General features: G+C 43.4%; 1 protein-coding gene across 1 annotated transcript; it reads right to left on the reverse strand.

The window, feature by feature from the left end:
- Positions 1-1,092: 1,092 nt before the first annotated feature.
- On the reverse strand, positions 1,093-23,669 carry LOC124145460 (sphingosine-1-phosphate phosphatase 2-like). The gene is made up of 3 exons (XM_046515226.2): positions 22,896-23,669; positions 4,633-4,722; positions 1,093-1,723 (listed from the first exon to the last, which is right to left on the reverse strand). The coding sequence occupies exons 1-3, from the start codon at positions 23,475-23,477 to the stop codon at positions 1,160-1,162; spliced, it is 1,236 nt and encodes a 411-aa protein (XP_046371182.2). The 5' UTR covers positions 23,478-23,669; the 3' UTR covers positions 1,093-1,159.
- Positions 23,670-25,497: the final 1,828 nt, after the last annotated feature.

Genomic DNA, 25,497 nt, shown 5'->3' on the forward strand with positions numbered 1-25,497 from the left:
TCCGTCAGTTCGTTATAAGCGTGTTCGTTATAAACGTAGTTTACTGTAATTAACGACGTTTCAGAGCGATTTCTTGCTCTTTCATCGGGTAAATGCTTAGTATGTGCATAGATAATATAATATAATATAATATAATATAATATAATATAATATATAGACCCGTGAAGATCCGGGGTAGAATAAGTCTTCTCAACCCATGCTTGCCGTAAAAGGCGACTATGCTTGTCGTAAAAGCGACTAACGGGATCAGGTGGTCAGGCTCGCTGACTTGGTTGATGCAGGTCATCGATCCCAATTGCGTGGATCGATGCTCATGATGTCAATCCCTGGATTGTTAGGTCCAGATTCGATTATTTACAGACCGCCGTCATATAGCTGGAATATTGCTGAGTGCGGTGTTAAACAACAAATAAACAAACAAACAAGCAATATAATATATAAGAAAGCATCGGAATCCAAAGAAAGAAGCCAGCCATTAGCAGAGACCAAGGTGTCTACCTGCACAGTGTGTACTCCACTGTGCTATGTCACATCATCAACCACAATGGACATCGTAATAACCTTATTGACTGCGTCACAATAACCAGATCCTTGCCATCACTACACCTTCAATGTGCTTAATTAATCCTCTCCAATTAATCTAATTGGCTTCATCATTATATTGTTATCTTTGTACATTAATCCTACGTCATTTGTCTTTGTACATGCATCCCACCTTGTGTTGTGTAAGGGGGGCACGGGTGGCCCAGTCGTCTAAGCCTCCGCGATTCGCTGTGCAGAGTTGCGTCCCCTAGGCGCGTCAGAAACCTATGATTGTGGGTTCGAATCCCGGTTCGCCCCAATTATGTTTCTAGGTTTGTCAGCACCATACCCGTGCTCGTGGGTTTCACCGAAGTGGTAAACGTCTGAGACCTGCATCATTTCGGGCTTTCCTCCCACATTAAGCTGACACGCCGCGATATAACTGGAATACTGTTAAAAGCGGCGTTAAACCCAACTCACACACTTGTGTTGTGTAAACATATAATTTAGATTGATGAAGGAGCAGGAAGTAGCTCTGAAACGTCGGAAATAAAAAAAAAAGAAGTTATCCATAAAAAAGTGGCATGTATTCAAGGGTCCGGATGATCGTTTTGCTATGCCATTTATGTCCTCTGTGTTATAATACCTCAAAGTAAAAATTTGACCGACATATGCCCATAATCTTATGTACATAGGGAACCGCCCACAAGACACATACTCCCAACGAGAAATAGGTGACGAATTTATACGCTGTTTGCACTGTAGGATGACTCTTGTCCGGCTTTTCCAATCCGAAGAAATACGAAAACGCTTTAATCGAGACAGTCGTAACCACTTCTCTAACCAGTGCTAACACAAAGGCGCCAGAAAACAAACGAATCATGGACAAAGCCAGCCATGCTACAGTTGGGCTTGCAATGGCGTATGGAGGTGTCACTTCCGGTGGAGAGGTCAATCCAAGATGGTGGTTGAGCCACACGCCGTAGGATAAACCCACGGTGACCGCAACGGTCCCGACTGCGTCGCCCTTGGCGGAGTGCTGGTCATTACCCGGGTAACACACTGTACACAAGGCTAGTCCTGTGGTAAAAAGGACAAAAGGTGCGCTAGGATGAGTCTGCTGGAATGTGTCAAACTCCTTGAAATAAGGCGTTGCAACGATGATGATGACCACGGAGAAGAGGAACCCGACAAGAACATCCTGCGGAAAGAAATACACGTATTAGATTTCAGTCTCTTCCACAGTATCAATTACATCACATAATACCCGATTACATCATACACAGAATATATATAGTCAACCCGTGAAGATCCGGGTTAGAATAGGTCTTCAGCAACTCATGCTTGCCGTAAAAGGCGATTATGCTTGTCGTAAAAGGCGACTAACGGGATCGGGTGGTCACGCTCGCTGACTTGGTTGATGCATGCCAGAACATCCCGATTTCGTGGATTGATGCTCATGATGTCAATCACTTGATTGTCCAGACTCGATTATTTACAGACCACCGTCATAAAGCTGGAATATTGCTGAGGGCGGCGTTAAACAACAACAAACAAAACAAACAAACCAGCTTCAATGTTGGGTTGGCTGCATCAACAACATGGCGGCCAGACCCATTGGTTGCGAGAAAATAAAAACTGACTGACAAGCAAACGAAGGCTCTCAAAAAACTTGATGGAAAGGGTTTCCTCAGCTGATGAAGACAGTGCCGCACGTAAGCAAATGTCATCAGCTGATGAACGTCAACAAATACAACTTCAATCCTTATATTGACAGATACATAAATCATAACAAAACAATCTATTAAACATGAAACTTTAACTATTTAAAGCGAACTATATCAACGCGGAGAACCGAGACGTCGTGACGTGATCCGTCCCAAACATTCCATTTGGAGTGACATCCCTTGGTTCTACAAACAGTTGGAAATGGCGGCTACGGCAATGTCATTCACTTGAAATAAAAAGTTGTACTCAGCAAAGATAGAGTTTGAAAGAAATCCAGACGCGGATCATGCTGAAAATGGATTGATATTAACGTTCTGTGAACTTTGGGTGTGTGTTTGAGTCATACTACGGCTGCTGATGACGGGGATTGCCGCTTGAGGCGGCGCGGTCTGATTTCCCGAAGCAATACACGATAGTAAGTCGAGCATTTGATTGGTCGGTAAACTTTTGATGAAAGTCAAGAGCGGTTAATTTGAGATTTGTTAGTGTAGGTTTACCGAAATGCAAGCCATGCAGATATAGATCATGAAGGCCGCGGTCATTTAACTGGAGAGCGGCATAAACAACCAATCAACAATCCAACATATATGACCACTCATTCGACCCAATTTCTGAACCTAACGGTTTATGAAATACACAACAAAAAACGTTCGTCCTGAAAGACCTCCCGGAAGAGAAAATCTATTGAGGAATACAGTTCGAATGACCACACATTTAAATGATTCATGCTACATTCAATGAGTAATACTATGGTAAACACAAAAGAAAAGACGAATCAGGTTGTATTGATGGGTATGTGATAGGCCAGGTGTTCGTGAACTTGATATACCTCCATTGATTTCTGACGGTCTAGTATCGCAATATAACGGATTGGTAACAGACGGAATTTTGTTGCCTAGCAACAGGTCCAAACGATTTACTCTGTCAACAATAAGTGACCGATTTTCGATAAATGATTACCAAACGTTGCCAGGTTTTTTGGTTTGGTTTGTTGTTTTACGCCGCACTCATCAATATTCCAGCTATATGACGGCGGTCTGTAAATAATCGAGTCTGGACCAGAAAATCCAGTGATTAACATCATGAACATCGATTCACGCAATTGGGATCGATGACATGCATGAACCAAGTCAGCGAGCCTGACCAACCGATCCCTTTAGTCGCCTTTTACTACAAGCATAGTCGCCTTTTACGGCAAGCATGGGTTGCTGAAGACCTATTCTACCCCGGATCTTCACGGGTCACGTTGCCAGGAAACAATATTTACACTACATATGTCAGTTGAATAACATACGACAGATTTTTGGGTGTTAATTGTTCTTTGTGGACAAAAGACATCATGAACTGGGAGTTCACTGGAATGTTTTTTTCATATTGCTGCTGGGTAAGCAAATAAAATCTATATACCAGTAATCATCCAGGTTTGCTTGTTTAATTGTTTAACGACGCACTCAGCAATACTCCAGCTATATGACGGCAGTATGTAGATACTCGAGTCCAGTCCAGACAATCCAGTGATTGACATCATGAGCATCGATCCACGCAATTGGGATACGATGACATGCATCAACCAAGTCAACGAGCCTGACCACTCGACCCCGTAGCGTCTTACGACAAACATAGTCGCCTATTACGGCAAGAATGGGTTGCTGAAGACCTATTCTACCCCGGATCTTCACGGGTCTAATTATCCAGGTTGTTTCGGGGTAGAATTGGCCCCTGGCAACTCATGCTAGTCGTAAGTGTCGAAATTGTAACCTGTCGACGTAAGACGTGGCTCATATAATGTTGAGCCATTATACTGTCTGGTCTAGATTCCACAGGCAGCCGTATTATAGCTGGAATATTGCTGATTACGGCGTTCAACAAACACACAGAGAATTCTTTGATAGAAGTATCGGTGGCCAAATGGCTTTAGGCACAGCAAGTCACTTAACGGAGTGGCGTCCCTTAGAAGCCTTGACCCGATGCTCGTTGAGCCCAGATTCAAACGGTAACGATAACCAAAACTGTGCAAACGGGTTTCACGTTTTCACCCCCCACCTGCACTGGATCGTCAATAACTGTTAGACGCCTGTCTTTAACTATAATAACAAAATACCCCGACCGATAGCAAGCGAACCGTTCCAGGGACATCTAAGCAGCTAGTAGACGACGTAAGCACATCCAGAGTTACCACCCTTGCTTTACAATCGGATTGCGTCGGGTAAATTCGTGAATTCGAGATAATATAATCAGACCATGGTATTCGTGTTGATAAGAACCACGACAATTCCAAGCATGTGAAATGTGCACATTGTCAGCGGGGAACATGGGAAAATCTTGCCCATTCAGTAACCAATGAGGAACTAGTTTATTAATGTAAGGTGAGGCTAGACGTACCAGCACTGTGTGGACGCCCAGGAAGAGTCGACTGAGGCACACCGTCACGCACCATGTGAACACCAGGGCAATGGCTGCGGCCACTGGGAACTGAAACAGGAAGAAAAGCTGAATTACTTCGTAACAGAGATCGTCATAAAGGATAAGAAACCTGCGTTAAAACATGGACTGTACCACAGATACCGGCGTCGTGCTTACGGAAGAATAGGACTTTTTTATGATAATTATTCATCGGCGTGAAACACTGAGTTTTCTGAAGTTGAGAAAGGTGGTATTTTCATTGCAGTGAACATAACACTTGACATTTCACTGCAGGGAACATCACACCTTGACGGAACTATTGTCATACAAGAGTGGCGAGACGTGAAATATCCTCTATATATATTTCATAATATTTTTAGGGGCGGTCGGGTAACCTAGTGGTTAAAGCATTCGCTCGTCTCGCCGAGAACCCGGGTTCGATTCCCGACATGGGTACATTGTGTGAAGGTGAGGTGAGGTGAAATTGGGTTTAACGTCGCGTCCAAGATTATTGCATTTATATAGCGACGTGCATGCACGTGTGTGTGTGTGTGTGGCTGCTTGTACTAGTCCGGACTGATGCCGATTTATAGTGCTAGCTCACTGAGATACCATGCCGCAGTTTAACTTGAATACCCCACTTAGACACAGTGTACTGACTCCGAGCCGACCAGTCCTTGTTTCAGCCCCTTTATGCCGAGCGCCAGACAGGGTAACAACAAGTACCATCTTTTAACGTCTTTTGGTATGACGCGGCCGGGGATCAAACCCCGGACCTTCCGCTCTCCGGGCGGACGCTCTACCACTAGACCACGAAGGCGGTCGGAATGAACACAGGGAACAGAGGAGCATTGTTCAATGGGAGTCGGGGATCTCACGACAAATGGACGAGTTCTCCTGACAGTTGAGCCAGATCTCACGATCCCACAGATGACATCCCTACCTTGTCAGCTTGGTCATGTGAACAAGGCGTCCGACCTCTGATCAGAAGGTCCGTGGTTCGAATCCCATCACGGGACTCGGAAATTTTATGGCCGCTACATTGACGCCAAACGCGGGGCTGAGCACATTCATATTAAACTTGAGCAAAATAAGTCTCAGTACCTTGCTATACGGCTCGGGACGTGCCTTCTGTTGACGGGGAAGTGTGTAGCGGAACGCTGAGTCATCCCACGGATGGCATCCTTACGTTGTCAGCTTCCTGACGGTATTAACCTCGTTGGTCATGTGGACAAGGCGTCCGACTTCTAATCAGAGAGTCCGTGGTTCGAATCCAATAACGGGACTCGGAAATTATATGGCCGCTACAGAAGCAGGGTACCATTACACAGTAACGGTAGTCATCGAGCCCATCGAGCAAGGGCAAGTCAACTGTTCACCTAATTAGCACGGAAACGAATGGTACAAGTCAAAATATGGAATTGCATCGGACATAAACCAGTCCATCGCAATGTTTTTCGTCCGTTATATGTTGTTCTGTTCAGTGGTGAACGTTTCTTACACACCTGTGGAGCGGTCGGGTAGCCTAGTGGTTAAAACGCCGAAGACCCAGGTTCGATTCCCTACATGGGTACAATGTGTGAGGTCCATTTCTGGTGTCCCCCGTCGTTATATTGCTGGAATATTGCTAAAAGCGGCGTAAAACCATACCCACTCACCCACCTTTTACTGTTTGTGGCAGACTGACTTGTAAGAACATTTATTGGTCAAATTTATGCTGAAACACCGAATCGAACAATTTTTTTATTTTAAAACCACACGGGACACTTTTTCCAGCTTCCTACCAACCAGATTGACGTGAATCTCGGTCCGATGTTACAGGGATTTTTTAGGATTACGACGGTAACACCAGGAAACGCATTCATGGGTAGGATATAACATTGGGTGGCCATGCTGTGGCTGTCAAAACAATATTGAAGTATTGTTTGAAGTATTGTTTGACTCCCATTGTCACAACCAGAGTAATCTAGAAATCAACTGCCCTCGAAACTACGATACTATTATTGAGTTGGTGCTGGAACATAATCGATGAAAACATTTCGAGATATTTCCGACGGCCCTCATGCCAAGGTATTATTAATCATTCGTAGCCTAGACACAAGACATTTATCGAGCTGATCTATCGAACAATCAGCGTGTGATTGCGGTTTACATCACGATAATACATGTGATTATGTCTTGATGTGGACATAGGAAATCTAGACTTTGTAGTGTGTACCATGCTGTTAATTGGTACAGTAAACTACGGTTATAACGAACACGCTTAAAACGAACTAACGGATATAACGAACTAACTTTTTAGTCCCGACTATTTGCTGTAGTTGTACTGTATATATGCTTATAACGAATTACGGTTAAAACGATCTAAAATTAGTAGTCCCTTTGAGTTCGTTATAACCGTAGTTTACTGTATTCCCATTACAATAATGAAACAGACATGACATTCTTTAAATACGCATGTCAATAACCATGTATTTACCTCCAGTTGGGGTGGCGTTACACAACAGACACATACTTTCTGCACAGGCAATGAGTGAGTGAGTTGGGTTTAACGCCGCTTTTAACAGTATTCCAGTTATATCGAGGCGTGTCAGCTTAATGTGGGAGGAAAGCCCGAAGTGATGCAGGTCTCAGACGTTTACCACTACGGTGAAACCCACGAGCACGGGTATGGTGCTGACAAACCTAGAAACATAATCGTGGCGAACCGGGATTCGAACCCACAATCATAGGTTTCTGGCGTGTCCAAGGGACGCAACTCTGCACAGCGAATCGCGGCGCCTTAGACGACTGGGCCACCCGTGCCCCCCACAGGCAATGAAACTTTCGAAGGCGTGTTGAAATGAGGATTAACATCGCGTCCAAGATTATTGCACTTGTCTTATATAGCGACGTGCATGCAATTGTGTGTGTGGCTGCTTGTACTCGTCCGGACTGATGCCGATTAATAGTGCTAGCACATTGAGATACCATGCCATATCTAACATGAACAGACCGCCTCCGTGGTCTAGTGGTAGAGCGTCCGCCCGGAGAGCGGAAGGTCCGGGGTTCGATCCCCGGCCGCGTCATACCAAAAGACGTTAAAAGATGGTACGTGTTATACTTCGCGATGTAAGACCCATTTTATCACAATGTAGACATAACTTGTAATAGACACTGGTGGCGCTACGATCAAGCCAAGGAATTCCAGCCTAGTTCGACAAGTGTGGAAATTGGACTTTTAAAGTCAGTTTACTCCCTTGCCTCGGGAGGATGTCCTTTCCTTGACAGTGAGAGGTTTCTCATCAAAACTGAGAAGGCTATTTAACGTAGCCATTAACGTTCAGCAAAGGTAAATCTGTTTTAATTGATGATTCAAACGAATGAGTCAACACTAATAACTGATATTCGACTGATTTGGTGTTCGGCTGGAGGAGCTCACTCAATCAAATACAGTGAACTACGGTTATAACGAAGTCAAAGGGACCACTGATTTTAGTTCGTAATAACCGTAGTTCGTTATAAGCATATATACAGCATATATGCAACAAATGACCGGGACTATCAGTTCGTTATATCGGTCAGTTCGTTATAAGCGTGTTCGTTATAAACGTAGTTTACTGTAAGTATGAGCGGCCGCCTCTGTGGTCTGGAAAGCTTAAGGTCGGGATTCGATGTCCGGCCGCTCATACCAAAAAACGTTAAAAGATGGTACTTGTTGTTACCCTGTCTGACGCTTGGCTTAAAGGGGCTAAAACAAGGACTGTCGGGTCGGAGTCAGTATATTGTGTGGGCACAATAATCATGAACGCGGCGTTAAACCCCATTTCACCTCACCTCACCTCACCTTTTGTAAGTATGAGCAGAAATAAATTTGATAAATTTATGTTAGCAAAAACTTAGGTAAGTGCTTTCATCTCTTTGTGAACACCTTGTATGTTGCCATGGTGACAGATGTTACATCACAAGGAAGACAGCATGTATACGGTGGCAGTGTTGCATGAACATGTTATCTTCTAATGGCGAAGTTTGCAGATGGCATTAGACTACAGATATTATCTAATATATATGCGCATATTCCTGAAAACACTTTCAATTCAAAACATGTTAATTTTGGAACTAAAATGCATATTGCATACATAATAGGCCTGGCTATAATATTGTTAATAAATATAAATGCGTGGCACGTTAAACTGTTATAATATATTAACAATATTAACTCTTGGTTTATCTATCATGTGAAATTATATTATTAAGCATTGTATATAAAATAGTGCCAAACGCAAGCTACAGCGCTATAACAAGGTTTTAATGTGGTAGACGGAAACGAGGTTTTAATGAAATAAAATAGACGGACGTGATTTCACGGAATGCTTGCTACCATTGTCGCTGTTCTCAAAGCTGTTGTGTGTTTCCATGGAGACACTAACAAGCTGGTCGACTGAACGTCATTATACCCCAACAAAGTGGATTGTTGTTTATAATCGAACTCACTGGTTTGTTTTGCCGATACAATATAAAGCAGCAATGACACAACTGGGATATATCGGAGTGCGGCGTAAAACAACAAACAAACAAATCACATTGCGAAACAAATAACAGGTTCCATTAAATTCCCCGTTCCAAAGTCTGGCATTGTTCTGATAATAGGTAACGACGTCATCACTGATGTCATTGTGGACGTGTTCATCATTAATCTTACAGACCGATAAATCAAAGTGGAATTGTTTCAAACAAGTTCATTGAGCAGTGAGGCAGGAAGCGATAACATTACAAATCGATTTTATCCTCCCTTTTGAGAATTGGGGATGTATAATTAATTCTTTTGGGACCTGAATCAATTCACGATGCGCGAGAGCGGCTCGCCTGGTCCTATGTCTGATAGTCGTCATTTATGAAATGGCGGAGGTGCTTTGACAGGTCACACTCGAAGTAAGGCTTGGGAAGTTCTCTAAAAGGCTAAAATTGATGTGTTATTCATCGATCTGCTAATGTATGTCCGCATTTGGAATGATGTAACGGGATGTTTTAGATTGCGAGAGGGAGAGGCATTAATGTTACCTGGAGTAGAAGTAACAGTAGCAGTAGCAGAAGAAGTAGCAGCAGTAGTAGTAGTAGTAGTAGTAGTAGTAGTAGTAGAAGTAGAAGTAACAGTAGTAGTAGTAGTAGTAGTAGTAACAGCAGCAGTAGTAGTAGTAGAAGTAGAAGTAACAGTAGTAGTAGTAGTAGTAGTAACAGCAGCAGTAGTAGAAGTAGCAGTAGCAGTAGTAGTAGTAGTAGTAGTAGTAACAGTAGCAGTAGAAGAAGTAGAAGTAGCATTAGTAGTAGCAGTAGAAGTAGTAGAAGTAACAGTAGTAGTAGGAGTAGTAGAAGTATAGAGTAGTAGTAGTAGTAGTAGTAACAGTAGCAGTATGAGTAGTATAAGTAGTAACAGCAGCAGTAGTAGAAGTAGCAGTAGTAGTAGCAGTAGTAGTAACAGTAGCAGTAGAAGAAGTAGTAGGAGTAGTAGTAGTAACAGTAGCATTAGTAGAAGTATCAGTAGTAGTAGTAGTAGTAACAGTAGCAGTAGAAGTAGTAACAGTAGTAGAAGTAGTAGTAGAAGAAGTAGCAGTAGTATTAGCAGTAGTAGAAGAAGTAGTAGTAGTAGTAGTAACAGCAGCAGTAGTAGAAGTAGCAGTAGTAGTAGTATAGTAGTAGTAGTAGGAGCAGCAGTAGTAGTAGTAGAATAGTAGCAGTAGCAGTAGAAGTAGTATAGTAGTAGTAGGAGCAGTAGTAGTAACAGTAGCAGTAGAAGAAGTAGTAGCAGTAGTAGTAGTATAGTAGTAGTAGAAGACGTAGTAGTAGCAGTAGTAGAAGAAGTAGTAGTAGTAGTAGTAGAAGAGTAGTAGTAGTAGCAGTAGTAGCAGTAGAATAGTAGTAGTAGTATAGTAGAAGTAGCAGTAGTAGAAGAAGTAGGAGTAGTAGTAGTAGTAGTAACAGCAGCAGTAGTAGAAGTAGCAGTAGTAGTATAGTAGTAGTAGTAGTACCAGTAGCAGTAGAAGTAGTAGTAACAGTAGCAATAGTAGAAGTAGTATAGTAGTAGAAGTAGTAGTAACAGCAGCAGCAATAGAAGTAACAGTAGCAGTAGTAGTAGTAGAAGTATCAGTAGTAGTAGTAGTAGTAGTAGTAGCAGCAGTAGCAGTAGTAGTATTAACAGTAATAGTAGTAATAACAGTAGTAGTAGTAGTAGTAGTAACAGTATCAGCAGTAGTAGTAACAGTAGTAGTAGTAGTAGTAGTAGTAGTAGTAGTAGTAGTGGGAGAGGCATTAATGGCATTCATTTCCTATGTGACGACGGCAGACGGACAGACATACACTCAGACAGAAAGACAAACAGACATGGAAAGAGAAAGTGAGAGATGAAGAATGAAGATGAAAGCGAACGAGAGAGTGAGGAAGATGGAAAGAGGAGGGAGGGTCGTGAACGAAAGAATGGGTGCATAGTCTAGACAGGGAAATAGAGGAGAATAATGTGTACTTTTACTCAAGTTTCAAAGTGTCCCGAACCTAAGAAACAAACCAACTGGCGGGTAGCGTTTGTCATATCCGAGTCCTGTTTAAAGTCTATCACAGACGGATGTGGACTTGACTATATATAGTCGGCTGCGCTGTCGTCTTCATTGTAGGTGCAGGTACTTACGTAAGTACATTTAACTATGTCATTGAAACGCGTCCATTAATATTGCACTGCCCCGCCTATCTGTGTTCTCATCTTGTGTGATAAGTAAATGCGGTTATCTCGACAGCTCACACTCGTGTATTGCGAAATGACCGTCCTGGTTACATTGGGTTGATGTCTTGGCAAACTCACTCCAGACCAATACCTTCTATTACGAACTGCAAGCGATGACGTCAACGCTAACAGCGACATCGACACCGACATGGACACTGAAGGAACCCCAACACCGGCACCGACACCAACATCGACATGGACACTGACGCCAATAGCGACACCGACACCAACATTGACATGGACCCTGACGCCAACAGCGACATCAACATCGACATGGACACTGAAACGAACGCTAATGCCGGCACTAGCACCAACATCAACATGGACACTGACGCCAACAGCGACGCCGACACCAACATCGACATGGACCCTGACGCCAACAGCCACACCGACACCGACATCGACATGGACCCTGACGCCAACAGCCACACCGACACTGACATCGACACTGGCGCTAACGCTAGCAGCGACATTGACACCACCAACGACGCCAACAACGACACCAACACAAATTACACTTAATCCCGTATCAGAAACAAAACTTATCGGTACTCAAATTTATAACTCCAGGGCGCGCGATCTCAAGTCAGTGTGTTAGTGAGTCAGCAATGTTGGCCGAACTAGGCTGGAAGTTCCGGGCTCTATCGTAGCGCCAACAGTGGCTAATACGAGTTATGTCCCTTCTATGTCCCTCCTATTGACCAATCAAATTCCACCTCTAGGGATAGACTTGCACAAATCTCTCAGGCAATAATCGTTATATTAAATCAAATTCTAAATTATATAAATAATATGAACAATCTGTCCCTATAAAAGACGTGCGTCCCTTAGTACTGCCCGATTATCTAGACTTGCTTATTATAAGGGTAGAATTACTATACATCCATGGACATTCAGTACAGCCTTGAAGCAAGGCTAGGCTAGGAGAGCTGGGTCACATTATCCAAGCGAAACAAGTTTCTGCATACCCCGTGGCTGGTTCAAGCATACTATCCGGGTGCAGGTTGTGCGCGGATGAGGAATCTATTACCGGCTGGGGAGGGTCGTTTGGGCGTGAAGGGATGGAGTTTGAGAGTATTGTATAAACGGTGGAGGGGGCTATTTTGACGGATGGATGGGGACGGGTCGTTTTGGCACGTAGGGAAGGGTTTGGCGATGAGAATGTAAACGGATGGGGGAAGGGCATTTTGACAGATGGTCAAAGACATTTTGACGGGTGGGCAAGGACATTTTGACGGGTGGGGAAGGACATTTTGACGGGTGGGGAAGGACATTTTGACGGGTGGGAAGGACATTTTGACGGGAGGGGACGGGTCGTTTTGGCACGTAGGTAAGGGTGTGGTGATGAGAATGTAAACGGGTGGGGAAGGGTTTTTTGGGGTTGGGGGACGGGTAATGTTGGCGTGTGGAGGAAGCGTTTCCGGTGAGGCATTAACGAGTTGCAGGAGAGGGGCCTTGATGTGCATGGATTGGATGATGGAGCGGAGTGGGGGACACTAGGCTTGCGGTGTGAGTGTGTGTGTGTGTGTCGGGGGGGGGGGGGGGGGGGGGCATTTTGGTGATATGGGGAGTTGGTTTAGGTAGGTAGCTCAGCCTGTGTATCTTGTCACTTGAGTGTCTGATTACAAGGCCAACACGACATGTACCAGATATTAGTGGGTAGTCAATCTCTGACCCACCTCATGTAGTCTGGCGTCGTAATAAACTTTGGTTACACTGACAGCATCAAATAACCCAGTGAATGTCTTGTCCTCATAGTAAGCGTTCAAACTGTCTGTTTGAGTAATACACTACTTGAGCTGACACTCAAAACTGTTACCAAAAACGTAAACTATGGTTTCACCGAAAGCCATCGCTAAATCACATCAGCAAGACATAGCCTTAGTCAGTTCGCGAGTTCGACTGAAAAGGGGCTTCAGTGAGACGTGTGATTCTGGGTGAAAATCTGGCTTGTGCATTACAGAAAAGGCTGGGCGTAAGGGAAAAATAACATACTTCATGGACTGTGAAAGATATTATTTGCGACTGAACACCATATCATTGTAAACTGCCAGGACAAAGAAAGAATACACCATGTTTGATGGTGACAAAAAAATGAAACAAACATGAAATGGTGACTCAATGGTGATGAAGTTGATGCGGGTATCATAGTTATGTTTTGGACCTTAATTTTGCAGTGCTCCGGCGACTTTTCATCCTTATAGTAATGTTTATACACTGTTTGTAATGATTTGGTCACTTTCAAGTTTCAGGCATACTTTCTTTTGCCAGGCAGCTTAGTAGAATAATATTCAATTTATTGCATGATGAGAAGAAAGTTCAAAATAATGCAAAATCATCATCAAAGTATATTCAGTAAACGACGTTTATAACGAAAACGCTTATAACGAACTGACCGATAGTCCAAGCTATTTGTTGTATATGCTGTATATATGCTTATAACGAACTACGGTTATTACGAACCAAATTTAGTGGTCCTTTGAGTTCGTTATAACCGTAGTTTACTGTATAGCAACAATAGATGCTAATTTTGCAGCATATCAGAATACATATGTACTATCAATATCTATAAGTAGATAATTATATTAATGAAAATATTTTTGTTCAAGATTGAATCAAAAAATGAAATAACAAAGCTTTAACGATGACGTCACATGAAGGCTGCTCACCAGAGTACCATCCAAGGGATTCATTAGGAAGAGTCAACTTTGGTCAATCGAGTATAACGTCAATCAATTATCATGTGCTAACATTGGTCAACACGGGCTCACCTGTGTCATCCGTGTTGAGGGGCGGTCGGGTGGCCTAGTGGTTTAAGCGTTCGCTCGTCACGCCGAAGACCCGGGTTCGATTCCCGACATGGGTACAATGTGTGAAGCCCATTTCTGGTGTCCCCCGCCGTGATATTGCTGGAATATTGCTAAAAGCGGCGTAAAACCATACTCACTCACTCACTCACTCATCCGTGTTGAAATCGAACCTAGTACCTAGTGGCGTTACCATTAAACACATCGCTACATGTTCGTGACAGCGAAAGAGTACACGTTTCCCTGGCTCACCGTAACACTAATTAATACCCGCTCAACTTGAATCTACATAGATTGTAAACTCGTTATTTCATCGTAAATGAGATTTTGTATTTATTATTCATTAAGTCGTGACACATGCGTATTGATGACGGGGTCACTATGTGCATGGTTTGTGTAAGGAACTCGAGGATCTATTGATTTATTGTCACTGTAATCTGGCCTTAATGAACTGTACATACACACTGCTTCTCGCAGTCGCATACTTACACACTGATAAGAATCGAACGCTCATTCCAAGGGGGGACACGGGTGGCCCAGTCGTCCAAGGCGCCGCGATTCGCTGTGCATAGTTGCGTTCCTTGGGCACGCCAGAAATCTATGATTGTGGGTTCGAACCCCGATTATGTTTCTAGGTTTGTCAGCACCATACCCGTGCTCGTGGGTTTCACCGAAGTGGTAAACGTCTGGGACCTGCATCACTTCGGGCTTTCCTCCCACATTAAGCGATATAACTGGAATACTGTTAAAAGCGGCGTTAAACCCAACTCACTCACTCACTCATTCCAAGGGCTGCTTTATCATGGAAAGCGGCTTAACACATAAACACGTGCTCATGATATAGTCAGAAGCGCACAGTAGACTCTGCTTTTAGCAGGCATGTTTTATGATTGTGAAAAAGGTTTTTTTTGTCGCTTTTATCTAAATTATCTTAATCCGTAGTGTTTTCTCCGTATCCGGTAGTTAAAGCACTGTTGTCGTGTGCAAATTCAATTGAAGCCACCTGTAACTTTAGGTGTCGCTCTATGTATGTGATGTTTGTTGTTTAACGCCGCACTCAGCAATATTCCAGCTACATGACGACGATCTGTAAATAATCGAGCCTGACCAGACAATCCAGTGATCATGAGCATCGGTCCACGCAATTGGGATCGATGACAGGCATCAACCAATTCAGCGAGCCTGACCGCCCGATCCCGTTCGTCGCCTCTTACGATCAGCCTAGTCGCCTTTTACGGCAAGCATGGGTTGCTGAAGACCTATTCTACCTCGGATCTTTACAGGTCTGGTTTACCTTTATACATCAATACAACTGCCAATTGTGGTACGACTAGGCCCTGTTTTGGTGAGTCATTACTCCTACCAAGTGGAATGACAGCGTTAACATGAGCGGTCAAGGCTCATCTTCCCAAGGCAGTGTGAAAACTGGACTTAAAGAGTCATTTAACTCCCCTGCCTCGGGAAGATGTCAAGGCTTGTGAAGACAGTTTAAGTTACACCGTTTCTTACCATCCTGCTGGCCTTTTTAAACTAAGTGGGTTTATGTTGTGTTCCCGGTTGCGAATTCAGTTTAGATTTACAGTAAACTACGGTTATAACGAACACGCTTAAAACGAACTAACGGATATAACGAACTAACTTTTTAGTCCTGACTATTTGCTGTAGTTATACTGTATATATGCTTATAACGAATTACGGTTATAACGAACTAAAATTAGTAGTCCCTTTGAGTTCGTTATAACCGTAGTTTACTCTATATTTCCACACGTTTTAAATGGAACATTTTCAATGGGGTCTTCCGTCTTCAAGGTCGCACACCATGACGCACTACGACGTATAATACAAAAGTATTACAGTTTCACCTGATGAAGGAGTAAGCATATACTCCGAAACGTTGCGCTCCACACCTCCGGCCTGCACCATAAGGCGAATATTTGAATGTTGATTGAAAAGAGAAGGTCAAAACCTACAGCCAATCATTAATTAAGAGAAACGCGCAGAAAAACGATTTAAAAATAAAATAAATAATAAAAAAGTTCACCAAATATACATTCATGAAAGACAATGCCGTTTCAATATAACGTTATCAGTAAATTGGTATAAAGTGCATCGTTAAGATACGGATCAGATAACCCAAGATAATGCTCTGACTGAGGGGTTTGTAGTGCAGGTTATTCATGCCGTGGATGAATCTTAGGAATGTCCTACATCTATGTCTGGTAATGTGTCATACTGATACGTACCATCGTGAGTGAGTGAGTGAGTGAGTGAGTGAGTGGCTGGGTGGGCGGGTGGGTGGGTGAGTGAGTGAGTGAGTGAGTGGGTGGTCTGGTGGGTGAGTGAGTGAGTGGGTGAGTGAGTGAGTGGGGGGATGGGTGAGTGAGTGAGTGGCTGGGTGGGTGGGTGGGTGAGTGAGTGAGTGAGTGAGTGGGTGGTCTGGTGAGTGAGTGAGTGAGTGAGTGGGTGGATGAGTGAGTGAGTGGTTGGGTGGGTGAGTTGGTGAGTGAGTGTGATATTGGTTGGGTGAGTGGGTGGATGAGTGAGTGAGTGGGTGGTAGGGTGAGTTGGTGGGTGGGTGAGTTGGTGAGTGAGTGAGTGAGTGAGTGGGTGGGTGGGTGGGTGGGTGGGTGGGTGAGTGAGTGAGTGAGTGGGTGGGTGGGTGGGTGCAAGGGTGGGTGAGTGAGTGAGTGAGTGAGTGAGTGAGTGAGTGAGTGAGTGCCACACCAGGAATAGCCAGCACACACTTTATCCAGGAGAACACGGGACATCAGCGTGACGAGTGACCGCTTTAACTACTAGGCTACCTCCGCACACACACCCCCCCCCCCCACACACACACACCTCTGGTTTGTTGTGTACACAGTTAATCGAATGATCGATCTACACAGCCATATATATCTGATCACATGCTCGAGCCTGTGTACATCGCCCCACACAAACATGTATGATGTAATAAGCTGTAACACAACACACTGTACATGATCAGGGGGATATGAATCATAAGGGTGTTTACGCCTGACTGCATGCGCCATCACAGCGTGATCATTGCACACAACGTGATGATGTCAATTTCAGATCACATGACTAATGATCACATGACCCAACTACCCACGTGTCACTATGTAAACAATCGAATCTGGGTCAAGCAAACCAATGGTTAAAATGAGTCAGTAACGGCCCTGCTGGTCATAAGGACCCTGAAACAAATATATCCAATACAGCCTATGCAAGTCTAGATTGCTGCGTTATCTGACATTGAAGAGAGTATCTGGGCTCCTTTTTTTCATATTTCATAACTATTATCAAACAACTGTTTTTATCCGTAAAATATGTTCATTTCAGGGACTAGATGTCAGTCTAGGCCCCCGTGAGCGGATTAGGATGAAATGCAATCAGCCAGGCCAGACTTCGTAACTACTGGATGTCAACCTACTCAGCTCAATATGACGGCGGTCTGTAAATAATCGAGTCTGGACCAGACAATCTAGCGATTGAAATCACGAGCATCGGTCCACGCAATTGTGATACCACGCTTGCCGTAAAAGGCGACTATGTTTGTCGTAAGAGGCGACTAACGAGATCGGGTGGTCAGGCTCGCTGACTTGGTTGATGCATGTCATCGTATCCCAATTGTGTGGATCGATGCTCATGATGTCAATCACTGGATTGTCTGGTCCAGACTCGATTATTTACAGACCGCCGTCAAATAGCTGGAAAATTACTGAGTGCGGCGGTAAACAACAAACACAAACAACAGTTTGCTACCGGTTTTGAACACAAGGGTTTGTGTCAAACTGTAAGGTGAGGTGAGGTGAAATGGGGTTTAACGTCGCGTCCAAGATTATTGCACTTATATAGCGACGTGCATGTACGTGTGTGTGTTTGTGTGGCTGCTTGTACTAGTCCGGACTGATGCCGATTTATAGTGCTAGCTCACTGAGATACCATGCCGCAGTTTAACATGAATACCCCACTCAGACTCCGAGCCGACCAGTCCTTGTTTTAGCCCCTTAATGCCGAGCGCCAGACAGGGTAACAACAAGTACCATCTTTTAACGTCTTTTGGTATGACGCGGCCGGGGATCGAACCCCGGACCTTCCGCTCTCCGGGCGGACGCTCTACCACAAGACCACGGAGGCGGTCGTGTCAAACTGTAGGTACATACGCGACGGGGGAAAAGTCTTGTGTGGTGTTTGGTGGATATTAATTTTCACCGGGTCAGCAGTATTAGTTTTTAACGCGACAGTGTAAACTGGGTTACGTATTTGAGGAATCAGATAATGATTTTATCAACAAATACTATATAAGGAGTACAGTGAAAGAAAGATCACGATTAACAAATTCATCGCAAACCGAGCCAATATTCGATAATGATTATTCTAAAACAAGTTCCAGGAAGAAGAAATAAAATTTCTCTGTGACAAATATAACTATAAAAAAAGGTGAAATATCTTTGAGACGGCCCCTTCACAATCTCGAGAATGAGACGGCTTGTCTTTCCTTTTTGTCGACAGCGAAGCATAGACAATTGCGAAATACATGTTAGTGTAGTTCGGCGACCATGACATAGCAATATATCCACAAGAAGCCAACGAAAGCTAATATTTGCAAGGTACTATCGATGTCAATAAAACACTCCATCCCTTCATAAATCGTGGAGTGGCCTGACAGGCAATTTGGTCCTGGCCAGGTGGAAATATATCGGGACGTATTGCATCATAAACTGATGAAATATTCACATGAGTGTCTACACAGGAGACATAGACTAACAGCAAGTCTATGAAATCTTACATTACACAATACCCTTCTCGACTCTAAAATTAAACAAATAATATTCCTGATCTGATTTCATGTGGAATAGGGGCAGTCGGGTAGCCTAGTGGTTAAAGCGTTCGCTCGTCACGCCGAAGCCCCGGGTTCGATTCCCGACATGGGTACAATGTGTGAAGCCCATTTCTGGTGTCCCCCGCCGTGATATTGCTGGAATATTGCTAAAAGCGGCGTAAAACCATACTCACTCACTCACTCATGTGGAATAGAGCTTGCTAGAGCTTGCTAGACTTGCTTTTGTATACATACAGTAAACTACGGTTATAACGAACTTAAAGGGACTGCTAATTTTAGTTCGTTATAACCGTAGTTCGTTATAAGCATATATACAGCATAACTACAGCAAATAGTCTGGACCAAAAAAGTAAGTTCGTTATATCCGTCAGTTTGTTATAAGCGTGTTCGTTATAACCGTAGTTTACTGTATCTAGATTGGTTTTTTTTCCATGAAATAAATATATTCAACGGTCATGGTGCAAGACTAGAGGAGACAGTATAATTAAACACAGTCTGTCTCAGTCCCAACCACATTTTTATTTTCCTACCCCCAGGCCTTGCTGTAATGCTATAGTCCTTAATAAATTAAGTCTACCCTTCCCTAGGCTCTCCCACGTTTCACTGGGGCTCCTTTTCAATGTAATTGTAATTATTGTTTCTTTCAAGGAAAATAAGATATTATAAAATAAGAGACTAGCGTTAGTCTAGTTTAAACATAGCCTAGCCCTATATTAGAACTCGGCATCAAACGCGGGACAGATAACTCAAAGTGCGACCTTTAAAATTAATAAGCTTCTATACTACTCAAAACAAGTTAAGGGACAGCCTATTTTCAATCTATGATTATAATTAATCTGCAATGTCAAATGTTCTTTAAATTATTTTGAGTGGTGTATACTCAAAGTTCGACGGTCTATTCAACGTAACAGCTGATAAACATATTCATCCAGAATTGTCACGTTTCAAATTCACGAGACGATGCAAAAGGGAAACTAATAAACAAAACAAATAATTAATATTATGGAACGAAGTACGTGTTTTTTAAGCAGTTGTGGTTTACATCGGTTTCCTGGTGTTTGTGTATGTGTCCAGTATTGTCACGTAAGGCGGGACTTCTCTCCTGTGTCAAGCTGGGCTGTCTACAGATAAAACTTGTTTGCCTGTGGCGAGACGCAATGATGTGTAACAGACACACATTTCCGTCTCTTTCAAACCGCTATGTCTCGCGAGATTAAAGGCGTGTGGATGACAATATCTAGTTATCTTCCGCCAGAGTTACTTCTTTTGTTCATCAAATACTATAGTAGCATTATTGATAAGCATATTCTATCATCATCATCATCATCATCATCATCATCATCAACTATTTGTCATGACCAGCCAGTACAGGGTGGTGATCAGAACATACAACACATGTAGAACAGTCATCATCATCATCATCATCATCATCATCATCATCAGTACCACCACCATGATATATGATATACAGATGTACCATCACGACCAGTAATGCTCAGACTTGCCATTTGCTGTGACATGCAGAGGTCTTCCGATGTCAAATATCAAGGCGAGGTGATAAAATTTACAAATATCCGAGGCCTGCCGAGATTATTTTGACTTAACGAGACCCTTGAAGATCCGGGGTAGAATAGGACGTTGAAGCATGTCATCGATCCCAATTGCGTGGATCGATGCTCATGATATCAATCGCTAGATTGATTTTCGATTATTTAAAGACCGCCGTCATATAGATCAAATATCGCTGAGTGCGGTTTAAAACAACTACCCAACCAATCTATCAACGGGTATTCACATAAAATATTTAAGCTTGGAGACACGAGGGTGTCTATTTATCATCCATGTTTGTAAACAGTAATAAGTTGTGTCTTGAGTGTTAATAGTGTGCCTTACCAGCTTCAATTGCAGAGAGAATAGTGATGTCATTTGAGAGAGACGTCATGGTAACCGAGCATTGCGATGCAATTTCATTGTAGCAGTATCGAGGTCTTCCTGTCGAGAGTGAATGAGCTGGATTGAACGCCTTTGAACAGTATTCCAGTTATAATGTGGGTAGAAAGCCCGAAGCGATGCATGTCTCAGATGTGTACCCACGAGCACGGGTATGGTGCTGATAACCTAGAAACATAATCGGGCTAAACCGGGATTCGAACCCTTGGTTTATCACGTGACCAAGGGAAGCAACTCTGCACAGCCAATTGTGGCTCCGTAGAAGACCGGGCTGGTCAAAGGGTTCTAAGCCTGACTAACTTTCAACTATGGGCCACAACAAAGTGAAGTAGTCAATGTAGTACATTGTTTGAGTAGTTCATTGCAAGTGTATTTGGTCTGTTGAGGCCGTTTGTATACTAGTGAGAGCCAGTTGAATGTGATCCGGGTCCAAATGGTCACAGAAGTGGAGTTTTTGACTCCCCTAGAAATTTATGACCGCATGTCACAAGTGTATGGGGATAAGTGCCCTAGCTAGTCCACTGATAAACGTTGGACAGCTATGCTTATGGCTGGGAGAACAAGCCTTGATGTTGACCCTAGGTCTCAACGTCCCTCAACTTCCATCAATGAAGATTCATTCAAGGAGATAGAAAAACATACACCGTAGGGTCTAAGCCATGGATCCATTGAAACTATTATTAATGAACATTTACAGATAAATAAGATATCTGTTCGTTGGGTGCCAATGTTTCTAAATTACGATCTTAGGGAAACAGAATTGACATTGCCAGATTGGGGAGGAATTCGTCAAATTCAACAAGAGATTTGTAACGGGTAATGAAACATGGGTCTACCACTGTGATCCCGAGTCAAAACGTCAATCCATGGAATGGCACCATTCCACTTCTCGGCACCAAAGCAATTCAAGTCTTCAAGATCAGTGAAGAAAGTTATGGCCACTGTATTCTGGGATGCAAAGGGTGTGGTCCTTGTTGATTACTTATGGGGCCTTTACACAGGATGGCGACCTTCGTGCCTCCCGTGTGCGACCATAACATTTGCCAGCCCTCGTTGAAGTAGTAGTAGTAGTAGTAGTAGCAGGAATATTGTCAAAATCATATCATTGTGCTGTCAGTTTTTTCGTATTTTCTTTACAGAAATCCACTTCACTTTTAATACTATCATTGTTGTCATTATTATTGTTGCTGTTGTTGTTATTGTTCTAAACCGAAGGTGTGATTTAGTTAGAAGAGACAACTAATATGGACCGGTATGACCAGACACAATGTGTACACAATGAAGTCACTGTCGACACTTGGCGTGTGAGTCGGCTCGGTTCAGTACACAATCAGTTGCATGAGGACGTGATTTGACTATAAGGCTGCTCTACGCTCCAAATGATATCGTCAGGAAATGTAAACGTGTAAATTGTTCTAATGTTGATTGTTTAACGTTTAATAGGCTCTTGATGTCAATCCGAACAACTCCGACCCCAACACCCGTTATAAATAGCATAGTGTTTTTTAGTGAATATCGCTCTCCCCCCTCCGTACCCATCCCGCGTCTCCATGACCCAGATATGTCACTCCAGTAGCTTCCAATGAGCGTATAGCATATCTGATGATCTCTATCTCAAAACCGAATAACACACTCGCTTGTTGAATACAATTATACATCTTGCACTTCCGAGATTTGACGACACTACTCATGGCCACCTCTCTACTCCACCGCATCCCACTCCCCAATAATCAGCACCACAATCCATCACCCCCCACCCCCCACCCCCCACCCCCCACCCCCAGCGCTCGAGTCCACCCGTACTTTCGCCTGCGCTTTAACACAACGCTCTCCTCTCCACATAGTGTACATCGTGCGTTATAAAACATCACACATGCAGATTTCTTACCTCGTAACGAGTACAGAGCCCGTAGACCAACACAGTCGGGATTGCAGTCCCCGCCATTGCGTGGGTAGACGGCATTGAATATTCCTGCAAATGGGTGGTTTCCAGTCGGAAAACCGGAGGCGAAGGTGGTCGGGGCCATCGGAGGTAGTCCTTGGTCGCTTGTCCAAAATACATCACCAAACACCACACGAAGATCGTCTGTCTGCCAACGAGACTGTCAACGTTCCATAGCCAAAACGGAAAGAATGTCATATAGAATATTTCATCGCCGAAAAAAGCTCCAACTTTTGCAACGTAATATATCGCTTTATACTTTATTATGTAGGGCGTTTGTTCGAGGCTGGTTGAATGTAAGGAGTCATTCCTATCTCCATAACCATGTGAAGATCCGTCTTTGTAAATCCTGCCTTTTATATCGTTGTTGTTGTTTTCAGTCTCCCGATCTCCGTTTGTTTTTTGGGTGGGGGGTACAAATCCACTGACCCTGGATTCAGCTCGGCAGTGCTCTTGGGGTTGTATTCCGCAAAATTCTTGAAAATTTCGGACATATCTGGCGTCTACGAGTTCCATTAATTGTTCCATATTTCCAAGGTCCGGGACGCGTTGACCGCAGCGACGAATCTTCACGGAGTCAAAACAGCATTAATCGTTATCATTAACTACACACAGGCATATGACAGTCTGCGCGGTTTATCGGAGCGTTATCAACAGTTCGTTACCTAGACAGCGCCACGTGATCGCACAGTCAACAACGCTCACCGTCTCGTGGTAGCCATTCACGATATTAACATGTTGTTGAATGAGATTTTATTAACAGCTTTTACAGGGCGTTCATAAGTAGGTCGTCGTTCAGCGTTGTCGTAAAACCAACACTGTACGTGTGCCATATAAGCTAAAAGTGTACTATTGTTATTAGAAGTTGATTAGACCGATTGTCTGGCTGGAAGATCAGAATATTTGAATAAACTTTTGTTTTACAGGTGACGGTTCTGTTGCCGCATCAAACTACTTTAAGAAACCGGTTTGGGTAGATGAGAGAAACCGGTGTATATAGATTCAAAACCGGTTCAGAGAAATACCATACATAATCGTATTGGCGTGAGTATTGTTTTACGATGCTTTTAGCAATATTCTAGCAATATCACGGCTGGGGACGCCACAAATGGGCTTCACACATTGTACCCATGTCGGGAATCGAATCCGGGTCTTCGGCGTGACGATTGAACGCTTTAATCACTAGGCTACCCGACAGCCCCTAATCGTTTTGGAACCGCATGACTTTTTGTACCTTTTAGGTATCTTTGTTTTAATATCGGTCAAACCGGTTTGATATGTCAGCCAAACTGGACAGGGGAGCTGAACGAATGGGGAGATCGTTAAGTCGATTGATGAATGAACATATCCCCAGCCCTGTGAAGATCCGGGGTTGAATAGGTCTTCAGCAACCCATGCTTGTCGTAAAAGGCGACTATGCCTGTCGTAAGAGGCGACTAACGGCATCGGGTGGTCAGGCTCACTGACTTGGTTGATGCATGTCATTGTATCCAAACTGCAGGGTAACAACAAGAACCATCTTTTAACGTCCTTTTGGTATGACGCGGCTGGGGATCTCATACTGTGTTATATTTGCTGACAAAAGTATAATGACTACAAACTGATATTTCATATATGTGATTCCAGTTTTAGCAGATTATTGATTGTGATACTTGATCAGACAATCTGGAAATAGGGTTACTGTTATCCAAAACCACTGCCTCATCACGTAATCCGATTGTGTAGAACTAAATCTCTGCTAAAACTAGTCCATTGTACGATACCGACTATATCATAAGCCAGTGCTTATGAATCACTATCAAATAGTTATGATATCAGATGTTCGCGTACCCTGCCCCACATGTGACACGCATCACGAACACATGCAAAGGCAAGTCAAATGTTCACATGAACAAAAACAGTCAAACAATTAAAACACCATTTTTAAGCAAAGTTTTACTTCTTCAGAATACATAAATACCAGATCGGTTGTAAATAGGCTAGCACCGCCACCGTGGTCTAGTTGTAGAGCGCCTGCCCAGAGAGCGGGAGGTCGGGAGTTCAATTCCCGGACGCGACATACCAAAAGACGCTAAAAGATGGTCCTTGTTGTTACCCTGGCGTTCGGAATTAAGGGGATAAAACAAGGACTGATCGGCTCGGAGTCAGTTTTCTGTGTCTGAGAGGGGTATTCATGTTTAACTGTGGCATGGTATCTCAGTGGGCTAGCACCATACAATAGACATAAGTCCGTGCAAGTACAAGCAGCCACACACACACGTGTATATGCACGTTGCTATATAAATGCAGCATTCTTGAGCGCGACGTTGAACCCCATTAACAATATTAACTTGCAATATCCATATTAAGATGTAGACACGTAATAATACGACAATACTTCAACTATGGCTGTACATCAAGCAATCATTTCTTACAATCAAACAATCAAAACATTTTAGACAAACTCAAAACCTGAAAACTCTCTACAAAGTAAGCGTTGAACTCGGTCAACCATGCTGCGATGCATAGGCAATACCGTATTCGACGTAAAAAGCGCCCCGCTCTAATA

This window comes from Haliotis rufescens, unplaced genomic scaffold, assembly GCF_023055435.1.
Source record: "Haliotis rufescens isolate VD_foot unplaced genomic scaffold, xgHalRufe1.0.p SCAF_10, whole genome shotgun sequence".
NCBI lineage: Eukaryota > Metazoa > Mollusca > Gastropoda > Lepetellida > Haliotidae > Haliotis > Haliotis rufescens.